Here is a 12,264-nt window from a genome sequence, read left to right on the forward strand (position 1 = left end):
GCCATTCTTTCAAATTCTCCAGATATATAGTATACATTAAAAATAAACATTACGAGTTTTATTTCTTGTAGTTAAGCCATATCATCTTGAGCCAGCTGACATTATTTCCAGCACTGTCAACTTTTCTGTGCTTTGCTTTGTAACATCTCAGTTGTGGGAAATTTAGTACATCTTTCTGTTGAACTTTAGTGACAATCATTCTGACAACAGTGTACCACCCTGATAGATGAAATATAGCAAGCGGTCTTGTCTTCTCTGTCGAGGCATAAACAGAGTTGCACTCCATTTGAGTCTCCTCAAAGAATGTGTGATTTATTACGGGAATATCAAGATGATCAGCAGCATACAAGAACATAGCAGACATGTTTGCATTTCTCTTTTGCCCTTCACGTGTATCTATAAAGAAATTTCAGTGTTTACTGTTAACATTTTTTTCAGAAAATTAAATAAGCTTGAAGATATATCTGCAGATTCACATTTGATGGTCCCTTCACTCCGCATCTAGCATGCAGCGACTATTGTACCTGTAATAACAAGGCATTATAGCATAATTGAATATGGCTGTATGTAGGATTGCAAAGAAAGTTGAGATCTTTCTGCCTAGCAAGAGCAACAAGAAACAGTTTCAAATTATGAGTGGTCAGCACAAAAAAGTTTAGCTCCAGCATTAACAGTGTTGAGTATCAATGGACAAAGTTAAAGAAAATTTTACAATATGCTTTATATTGGTATGCAGCAGGCAAAGTTGCGAGGGATGGAAGAGACCCCATCATGGTTCAACAGCCATATTAGAAACCTGCTACGGCGAGAGGGCTTTACTACAAATTTAAATATAGCCAAAGTCTCAGGGACAGACAAAAGTTAAAGTCAAAATTTTGTTTAAGGAGACCCATGAGTAAATCATTCAAAGAATTGGAAAAGAAAATTATGTCGCTCAACTTGACAGAAAATCCTAAGATTAAATCTGTAAATGAATAGAAGGCATCTGCCAAGTCAGTCAGTGACCGTCATGGCAGTGAAACGGATGATGACACAGAAAGAGCTGAAATACTCGTGTCTTTTTTCAAAACTGTTTCACAGAGGAAGACAGCACTGTAGTGCGTCTTTTAAATCAGAGTACAAACGAGAAAATGGCTGATGTTGAAATAAGTAATGTAGTAGAGAAAAGCATCTGATTTCCTTAGCAGAGGGAAGGCCACTGGACCTGACAGGATGCCAGTATGATTTTCTATAGAGCATGTGAAAGAACTTGCCATCCTCTAGGAGCAGTGTACCATAGATCTTTGAAGGAGAAAAAGGTTACTGACGACCTGGAAAAAAGCTCGGGTCATTCCCATTTTCATTTTATGTTCGCATATTGTGACATTTCTGGAGACCAAAAATCTCCTCTGTAGGAACAAACATGGATTCCGAAAACAAAAATCATGTGAAACCCAATGCTTTCTGTTCACTCACAAGATCAAGAAAAGGCATCAAGGTATGTGCCGTGTTCCTTGACTTCTGGCATTATAGTCCTGCACTGCTGCCTAATGAACAAAATAAGAGCTTATGGAATACCGGACCAACTATGCAATCGGACTGAAGAGTTTCTGACAAAGAGAACACAGCATGTCAATCTGAACAAAGAGAAGTCCAGAGAGGTAAAAGTAACTGTGTGCCCCAGGGGAATGTTTATAGGATCATTACTTTTCACAATATATATGAATGATCTAATAGATAATGTTAGAAGTTATATCAGGCTTTTTGTGAATGAAGCTGTTCTGTTGTAGACAGAGAAGTAGCGATGCAAAAAAAATTGTAACGAGATGCAGGAAGACCTTCAGAGGATCGATGCATGGTGCAATGGATGTCAATTGACAATAAACATAAACAAATGTAACATATTATGAATGCATATGCAGAAATACTCTGTTGTATGGGTACACAATTGCCCAAGCAGTACCTCCATTTAATACTAGAAAGGATGTGTATGGAGCGATTTGAAATGAAATGACCACAAAAGTTAAGTGCTAGTAAAGCAGATGCCAAAGTGAGTCACTGGAAGAATCCTCAGGCACTGTAGTCCATTAGCAAAGGAAGTAGCATGCAGAATGTTTGTTAGACCGATACTGGGATATTACTCATCGGCATGGGATCTATACCAGATAGGACTGATTCAAGGAATAGAGAAGATATGGAGGAGGAGGAGTGACAGTGACAGTGATATACGGAGTACCCTGCACCACACACCCTGAAAGTGCTGAGCTGCACCACACACTTGCAGAGTATAGTCAGGTTGTACACAGCAAGTTTTCATCAATAAAACAATGCTTTAGCAGTTGTCTTTGGACAGCAGCAGACAGCTTCCAGATCATATTCAACTAAATGGGTGTTTCTTCCATCTTGATGCAGTCTTTTGTAGCCCCTACTAAACACTTCCAATCTATGTGAGCATCTTGCTCCAAATGGTGGTTTCTTTGCTGCATTGTGAGGAGAGAACCTATAGCATGAACTACACAAATGATCTTTAGATACGAGGGTAATCCCAAAAGTAAGGTCTCCTATATTTTTTATAAGTACATAGACCTGTTTATTTCTACAATGGTTTACATCAGTTTACAGCTTGAACATGTAGCTATTTTTTTGACATAATCACCATTTCTGTCGATGCAATTTTGTAGACATCGGCAGTTTCTGTATGCTGCCATGCTGTTCAGAAAGTTATGAACCTCTTCTTTCACCTCGTTGTCTGAGCTGAATCGCTGGGACCATAATTAATGCTGACAGGTACTGTGAGACTCTGAAAAAACTCATACTGGCAATTCAGAACCGGAAAAGAGGAATGATAAGCAAGAGCGTACACGTTCTCCATGACAACGCTCTCCCACCCATCACTCGGCAGACCATTGCTCTGCTGCAACAGTTTCAGTGGAACATAATCACCCACCCACCCTACAGTCCTTACTTGGCTCCCAGTGACTGTCACCTGTTCCTTAAGTTAAAATAACATTTGACCGGAAAGCGATTCAGCTCCTATGATGAGATGAAGGAAGAGGTTCATAACTTTATGAACAGCATGGTGCTGAGCTGGTCTGACGTGGGCATACAAAAACTGCCACTATGTCCACAAAAATGCATAGACAGAAATGGTGATTATATCAAAAAATAGCTAAATGTTCAAGCTGTAAACTGATGTAAACCATTGTAGAAATAAACAGGTCTATGCACTCATGAAAAAAAAAAATAGACCTTACTTTTGGGATTACCCTCGTACATGGAAGGGCGGTTTAAATTTTGTGCTCCAACCCTCCTTAAGTGTTAGAAGATGACCCTAGCATGTATACGTATGTTTTCGGTTTCTTCATGGTTAAGCACCTGAATTTCGTTCATGAATTGGAGTCCCTTGGTTAGCATTGACCTGGTTTTGGGAACCTTTGGCCTTGCCTTTACACCAGCCAGGATTACCTTCCCCCATTTTTCCTACATTTTGTATAGCCTTTCATGCATTTTGTTTCCCTCTTTCCTTGTGACATTTTTCCCCTTGGTGTTGTCACTGTTGTGCGCAATCATGGTATGGTGTGGGAATCAGGATGGGTCAATTTGGTGGCAGTGCCAGTGCCCCTTTGTGCATCATGGCTCTGGGGCGCTCCCTGTTCTAGTGCATCCCACTTCCCCCCTGTTTTTTATTCTTCCTCCCACGCCTATGGTCCTTCTGCCTCTTTGTTTGCACATTTTCCTTTCCCATCAACTGGACTGTACTGTTGGTGTTGTTCCTTCCTTAGTTTCTGCCACCTTGGATCAAAGGACTGATTATCTTACTGTTTGCCCCCCACCCCCACCCCTAATCTATCAACCCACCAACCAACCAACCAACCAACCAACCAACCATCTGCTCCTCTCTCCTCTCCCTGTCAGACTACCTGTGCCTCTGTCACATCTGACAAAATTTTATTAATGTGTTACAACGTGTTACTTGACCGGGCAAAGAGCTGTTCTGGGAGAGCCTAATTTCAAATAGGTGGCAGTGCTAACTTAAGCAATTTTGAGAAAATAATGGAATTACTAACTGACTTGTCAGCATTGTTGTATATTCATTTTAACAATTTTCTGTTAGAAATGAAAAAAAGAGAACTGTATTTGTAGTGTAAAATTTCATTTCCATGTATTTGTGAAAACACCTGTGAAATTGTGAAACAGTTATACAAGATATATGCATAATATACAAATGTGAAAGTACAGTTTCCAAATTAAGAAACATAGTATGCAAAATACAAGTTCTCTGTAATGTTTATTTAAATTGAAACTTGATTACAAGCATTATGTCTAGTTAATGTGTTCAGGCAGCTGGTTGCAGCTGCATTGTATGTCTGTGATGCGATGCCACAAATGTCTCTATGGCAGCACCTCTTCATAGCCCAATAGATGGCTATTGTCTTTACTTACAGTCATTTGTGCTTAGAGGTTGAAAGCTTTCAAAAGCACTGTCAGGTGTCATGGGTGTCCTTAAGTTGACTTCATTATAGGAGTGTCTGAATAGTAATGAATACATGAGTTAAAACTTCATGCATGATGCAGCATTTTTTCATGCATCTCAGTTTTTATGATGTTATATCTCCTGTGTTACAATAGGTTGCTTGTTCTTACTCCCACAGCAGTTGTTGCCTGACAGTACGAGGTATGTGTACAAAATTTGGTTGAAATCAGTCCAGTGTTTTAGGAGGAGATGTGGTACATACATTTTTATAATGTGTGTATAGATTGTTCTTTGCAATTAAATTTGATGTTAGCTTTCTGATATCAGGACCAATGCTTTTACCAACATAACATCACTACAAAAAGTAATACAACACAAGTAATTGGTCAAAAAAACTTTCAAAACTGTGTAGCATACAGGCACCAAATTTTAGTGTTTTACTAAGTTTAATATTTTTATGTATAGAATTTCATTTATTGTTACAGATTTTCATAAACAATGAATGGCACAAGTCCTCTTCATCCAAAACTTTCAAGACAATTAATCCAGCCACAGAAGAAGTGATTGCAGAGATACAAGAAGGTGATAAGGTAAGCCTAATAACTTCTGGCACTTAAAACTTTGTGTCTAGTTGTTATAATGATGGGGAAAAAATCATTTATAATTTCCCATAAATATTAATATTTTATGTCTTTTATTTTGCTGTTTTGCAGGCTGATGTTGATAAGGCAGTGAAAGCAGCTCAGGATGCCTTTAGATTTGGAAGTGCTTGGCGAACCATTAATGCAAGTGAAAGAGGCTTACTGCTCAACCGGCTAGCTGATCTCATTGAAAGAGACAGGCAATACCTGGCTGTAAGTTACTGGACCACTTAGAATATCACCAAGTACTCTATGACAATGAAAGCAAATTGTAAATACTGAAATGCACTCGCTAAATGTTTTGTATAGCTAATGTTCAGGATGTTCTTCCATGTAGAGCTACCTTTTTTATCATTTCAGTAACATTTTATTTACCAGCAATGACTGAAACCAGTAATGTTTATCTTGCATTTGTAAAAATTATTACCAGAGTTGTATAAAAGAATATAAACACCTGTGTAATAACAGTGCTTAAAGGAAACCTGCCATACTCCTGCCCTCTACTATTGAAGAGAGCAATCTAACAGGCAAGACTGTCCTAACATCAGTGTATGCAGTGGCCAAATACAAAATACAGGGGCAGTGAATAAGTAAGGTTTCCTATTTTATTACAAACAATTTATCACGTTGAAATAATTTAATTGGTATTATACAAGGCTTGTGTTATTTTTCTGCAAAGTCACCATAGCTTTTTAAGCAATTTTGGTAACATGACAAGACTGTGATCGTAGCCAACTGTTCACCGTTGATGTGACTTCATTATTGGTGTTGTAGTGCTTACCTCCAAAATGGCCTTTCGAGTTGAGGGAACACCGGAAATCACTTGGGGTGAATATGGAGCATGCGGGAACACTGACCATTCAAATGTCCCCAGCCCCCCTCAGGTCATTTGAGCTGTATGAGGCTGAGCAGGTGAATGCTCATACAGTGTTCCCCATAAACATAGGTTAACTCGTGATAGATATTGACAGTGGTTAGTTGTTTTTTTTGCAAAAGAATGAATGAGAGTGCAGCTCACAAGCATGTGCACTTCGTAGCACTAACTCCATGCTAGCGAGCAGCCTACTGTCATGATACTGGGGAAGACAGATTTTAAGAGGTACAATTTGTTAGGCTTGTCTTGCTGAAGCCTCACTAATTAACAAATCCATGTTGATCAGTGTCATGAGAAGTACTGTGCAGACTGTAATGACAGCCTACATCAGAAAGAAAAACAAAACGTTGCCTGCCAAGCACAATAATCATCGAAATTCGAAACTGACTGTTAATGACAGGTGTCACATTACTTCAGCAGATGGGAGAATTTCGTTTTGCAGGTGAATCATCAATGATATTATTCCTGGTCAGTGAATGTGTTAATATTTGGAGAACACCAGTGGAAATCTATCATGTTGACTGTCTCTGTGTGACTGAATCATGGAAGGTGTTGAATGAAGCTTGTCTGTTGTGATATCACAGTACAATTTTTGCCTAGTTGTTGGCCTGCAAGAGTGTGTTTCAGGGCAGCAGTATGCTAATATTCTAAGTGACCACTTTCATTCATTATTGCAAACTGTGATCCTTGGAGAATGACGTGTCTACCAAGACAGTAATGCTCCCATCCACCTTTTGAAATTGTTGGAGATTGATTTAATCAGTACACCAATCAAGTAAAACACTTGGTGTCACATTTTAAGTTCCTTGATCTGAATATAAATGAACCTGTGTGGGGGTATTTTGGAGGCACAGTTGTGCATTCAATTTCCTTCTCTAACAACACATTGGACAAGTGACATTTTTGCAGGAGTAGTTTGAGTGTTTATATTATTTTGTTCAATTCATTTATGTGTCACACTTGCAAGTAATCATACCACCAGACCATGACCTCATATGGAAATGAAATGTGGACAATAAGCAGTACACAAAAGACAGAAATACAAGCTTTTGAAATATGGTGCTTCAGCTAATGCCAAAGATTTGATTGATAGATTATCTAACTAATGAAGAGATACTTAATTGAAATGAGAAGAAGAGTTTTATGGCACAGCTTTTCAAGAAGATGGGGTGAGTTAAAGGGACACATCCTGAGTCAATAAGAAAAAGTTAGTTTGGAAATGGAGGGAAATGAGAGAGGCACTTAGGTCATTGGCAGGGATCAGGACTTGAAAACAGTTGGCAGATTCAAATTTGTGGGTGTAGTAGTTACCCAGAGATGAAGGGAATGTGACAAGATAGACTACTGTGAAGAGCTGTATCATACCAGTCTTACCATAACTACTACTACTACTACTACCACTACCACTACCACCACCTCTACCACCGCCACGGCTGCTGCCACTGCTGCTATTATTATATATTTTATTTATTGTATGGCAATATATGTTTACAAAGATTACAAAACTACCACATGCCAACATTTAAACACAGTTCTCCAGTGTAAAATAACACAAATAAGTTATATACGGGTATCAAGGTCTTGTATGTATTGGATCACACTATTTGTGTACTATTACTAGTACCATAGTCTATAAACTTAAGAGCATTTAGCATTCAAGATGGGGGAATGGTCTTTCCTGGAAGAACACCACAGCTCCCTTACAGGATGAGTAAGAAACGGTTTTGTGCCTAACACTGCAGCATCCATTGAGTTATTTAGATTCTGTTCCATGTGTGTGTCTTGTGTTAGTCATAATAGTTACTAATTTTTTGTATTCAACATAGTGTTAATGGATTTAGTAAAAAAAAAATAAACAAGCCCAGTGCATAGCTGTGCACTTTTGTGCCACTGATTTAATAGATGCCTTATGGAAGGATTGATAAATCATTGTTAAATAGTTTGAAGTTACTCTTTGTGACATAATTGTCTATAGAGTGTGGGTACTTGCCTGCTTGCTCTTGTTTGGAGTCAGACAATGCTGGTGGTGCTTTAACAATGAAGAGTTTCATTCTTCCTCCCTCTTCTCTCAAATCTCCAAGTTTGGGCACTTCTGCTTATGCAGAACCAATGGTGCAGTGTAAATACAGCTTTAATTTGATGATATTGTAATTGTACGTACTGCAGAAATGTGCTGAGGAAGGTGATGTAATTGTTAGGTACTGGACATGCATCTAGAACATGTTTCCGCTATACAGTCATCCAGCTTTGTTTTTCATGGTTTCCTTCAGTCATTTAAGATACATGCCAGGACGACTATTTTAAAAAGGACATGACACGTAATTTTTCTTCCTTATACTTGTTCTATCAGAGCTTGAACTTTTGGCTTATGTTTTCATTGTGAAATTTAAGTTGAACGTTAATCTTATCTCCTTCCTGAACTACACTGCATGGTTTTTACTTCTTGAAGTAATTTACCATGAGTCATATTAGCTGTGACATGTTTATTGTATGGAGGGAACTACTACTTCAATAACGCATTTGAATCAATGGTGGATTGGAAACATTGAAATAAATCATTGACATGTATGCAGGGGATCTCGGATAGTATTTAGATATCTTGATCTCCGTAAAAATTTCCTGTTGTTTCTACTGATTACACTTTATTTGTGAATTTATTTTATTTTTAAAAATTGGTTCCAGAGCTTAGAGACGTTGGATAATGGGAAGCCATACACAGCATCATATGCTGCAGACTTAGATCTGAGTGTAAAAACTCTGCGGTACTATGCTGGTTGGGCAGACAAAATTCATGGCAAAACTGTACCTTATGATGGAGATTATTTTACGTATACTCGACATGAACCTGTGGGTGTATGCGGTCAGATAATTCCGTGGAATTTTCCTCTTCTTATGGTGGCATGGAAACTTGGTCCAGCACTTGCTGCAGGTAAATCATGTACATTATCAGTTATCTATAACAAACTGTGACTAACTTTAGTGGCTGAGCTATATTCTTGCCATGCTTCTCAATAATTTCATTTTTAATAAAACATTAGAGAAAATAAGATCCTTAAATGAAACTGTTCATGGATGCCAGAAATGTAACACCAATCTTACGAAAGCATTCTGCAATGTCAAATTAGCAAATGTCAGAATAGACAGCTACATAAGCATCACAAATTACAAACAAAAAGTCACTTCATTTGCCTGAGTTAAATGGTTGCTGTGATTACTCACCAAACATTGATGGTTATGCATTAAGTGCCATGAGTAGGTTCGCTGTTTTCTCCTCTCTATTTCACCAGCTACTTTGCCTCTGATATCTGGTGATCCTGAGGCTATAAAAGAACAAATTTTGTGGAGAGGTGTAGGCCGTAGAAATAGCAACAATCCCAACAGTCTCATTTACAATGGCATCAATTTGTTTGCAGTGGTAAGACTGCTCCCATGTACTGGTGCCACATATTCTCCAGCTACGAAAATAGTCCCATTACTGAAGATCGAACAACTGCAGGCTGCACTTCCCATGTTGATTCAGTCAGTAGTCGCACAATATTTGCACATATTTTTCCTTTAAGCTCAGTACAGTCTCTTTAATATATAGTGTATGGTCTAGGCTGACTCCCAAATATTGGGAGTTGGTGCAGTGGTCTAGCCTGACGACCCCTCCCTATCCTATTGTCAACTGGCTTATGGCTTCTCTAAGACACAGACGGAATGCACATACCTGGGTTAGGTCAAAGGTGATTCTCCTCGTAGTAGTTCCCCAAGGTTTCCAGAGCCTTTGTTGGTTTTCTTTCGACCTCTTCAAATGTTCTTCCTTGAGCAGCAGTGGGAATGTTGCCTGCATATATAAATCTTCTTATTTGTAACTGGTGTGGCTGGTCATTTGTGTACATATTGTAGATAGTAGGGGAAAGACTCTTCCTTGTGGTAATCCATTCTTTTGGCCTCTCCATGTACTTTTCTTTCCTTGGAGGATCATGTGGAATCTTTGATTCTGTAGCATGCTTCTTAACATGTAAGTCAGTCAAATGTTCTTTATTTCAAAGACTTTCAGGAGGAGTTGTTGGTTGTTCACTGTATTGTAGACGCAGAAAGGTCAACAAAGACACCAGCAATTATTAATTACCTTCCAGACTGTCTTCAGTATGTGGAGTGACGTTTTGTATGTGACTTTGTATTCCCTGGTCTGAAACCAGCTTCTTCAGGAGTCAGTTTTGTGCTGATTTTGTGTGTTGTTAGTGACAGATCTTTCTTTCAGGTAATTCCTATACATGGTTGGTTAAGGAAACAAGGAGGAAATTGTTCGGCTCAGTTGGCTCTTTGCATAACATTAGTAATGCTAGCATTTGTGCTCTCCTCCACAGTTTTGGGAACTTGAAATGTTTCCAAACATCTGTTCATCACATTCACTTTCCATTCATTACTTTTTGGAACCAAACTGCTTGTTTGTTCAGTTCGTATGTTATGAGATCCTGATGATTTATTTTCTTGGAATTCTTGCACTGCTCTTCCCAGTTACTCAGGTGAGAATGGAACTTGTAATGATTCGCTCTCTCCTTCCATGTTTCACCTAAGACTCACTCTAGTTGCCTCCTGTCTTGTCTTGCTGAAATTCGGTAGTAGTTAGTGAGCAGTCTGGTTCGGAGTAACATTTGTGCTCAGCAGCAGCCTCGTTGGATTATTGCTATGCCCTTAGACTGTTCTGTTCCATGTCCAGGTTATATAGTAGTTTAGCTCATTTTTCCCATCATTGTTCATGTATGTTTAAGAGTAGATCTTTTCCAAGTTCAGTTGTATCTGTTGAATAAGGATGAGTTTTGTACTTGATACAGTGTTCGTTCAAGAGATCTTGTGAACTTAAGTCAAGGCCAGGCATGGTTTGGGGCCTCTATCCTTGTGGAATATGCCTCCTTGACATTTTCTTTGCAAGTATGACAGATTCTTGTAATTTTTTGGATCTGCCTCTGTGTATTCCACTTAGAGATCCAGTTTCCAAAAACCTTGGCTTTGCTTACTTCAACTTAAATGTTTGAAGGGTTTAGTTTGTACTAGGACAACTCTAGAAGCCAAACAAGATAAAAGGCGCTGTTGTATGCTGGGGATGGGTTCTTCTACATGGTGAGGAATGTTCTCAGTAATATCCTCCCTGCCATCTGCCACATTAAACAGTGCTGTTAGTTTAGGGACAAAACAGAATCAAGCCCCTCTCTTTATATCCAACTTTCTAGTCCTCTATTTTAATCAGTTGAGTTATATCCCAGTTGATTCTACATCAGTTAAAATCCCCCAGTACAGTTTTGATGTTTTGGTTATGTACATTATTTGGCTTGTGGAAGATAAAATCAATGTTAAAGTGGCTTGTACACTGACGTAATAGTACATGACTGTAGCTCAGTTGTTAAAATTTCAATGTCATTTGTGTGTGTGTGTGATATGTGTTGACTTAATTTCTAATCTACAAGCTACATATAGACTTCACACTTTTACTGAGAAGTGCATGAAGTGCGCTATTGTACCCGTTACAGTGAAACTCCTATTTTATGTTTTCATACAGTCCAGGCTTAAAAAGCAAAAAAATTGAGGAAAATGTTAAAACCCCCCCAAAATATGAGCAAAAATGCATGTAATTGGCATACAGAATGGAAAAATACCTTGTATAAAATTTAAGTCAAGGAATTTAAATGTACAATACAATATAATAATTTGTAGTAATGAATTTCATTAGTTCTTAAAAAATTACAGGTGTTTAACAGAAAGTAAAAACTACTCAAAAGAATTGAAATTAGTATTTGGGTACATGGTAATATAGCTGTTTTCTGACATGCTACGACCACAAATTATATGTTCTAAACACACGTTTTTGAGACATCATCCTTTGTTTTCACCCAGAAAAAAGCAAAAATTGATGAACATGTTGTATTAAACCAAAAACATCACAGCAGCTAAGTGATTAAACCATAAGCATAAATGTGAACATCTGCTTAATTACATACTTTGTCCCCCATTGCCGTTATTGTTTAATGCTTTTCTTATGAGTGGCACTTTATATGCTCAACATCGTTAGTGTTATCTTAGGCTTGGTGAGAGAAACGGACATGGAAAAAATGAGTTTACTTTCCCAGTTGATGTTAACAATCTTAGTAGATGTCAGCTCAGTGAATTTCTGTACACTGTGTAAGATGTAAATCTGAAAGAAAGCTCAGGTGCTGCAGTTTTGCTTCATGCCCTCTATCACTGCTGCCAATCTTTACGATCTACAGTGTGTGGTGCAAAGTAAATACACTAGTAGCATCTGTAGTGTTTTCAAC

At 38.2% G+C, this 12,264-nt stretch overlaps 1 protein-coding gene across 1 annotated transcript in view; it reads left to right on the forward strand.

Annotated features, from left to right (window-relative positions):
• LOC124622524 (aldehyde dehydrogenase, mitochondrial) overlaps nt 1-12,264 on the forward strand; it is a 90,753-nt gene that overhangs the window by 28,860 nt on the left and 49,629 nt on the right. The window contains exons 2-4 of the mRNA XM_047148256.1: nt 4,939-5,043; nt 5,167-5,307; nt 8,651-8,897. Of these exons, the coding sequence (XP_047004212.1) occupies nt 4,939-5,043; nt 5,167-5,307; nt 8,651-8,897 (493 nt within the window). The remainder of the gene's footprint in view (nt 1-4,938; nt 5,044-5,166; nt 5,308-8,650; nt 8,898-12,264) is intronic.

Source organism: Schistocerca americana, chromosome 7 (assembly GCF_021461395.2).
Source record: "Schistocerca americana isolate TAMUIC-IGC-003095 chromosome 7, iqSchAmer2.1, whole genome shotgun sequence".
Taxonomy (NCBI): domain Eukaryota; kingdom Metazoa; phylum Arthropoda; class Insecta; order Orthoptera; family Acrididae; genus Schistocerca; species Schistocerca americana.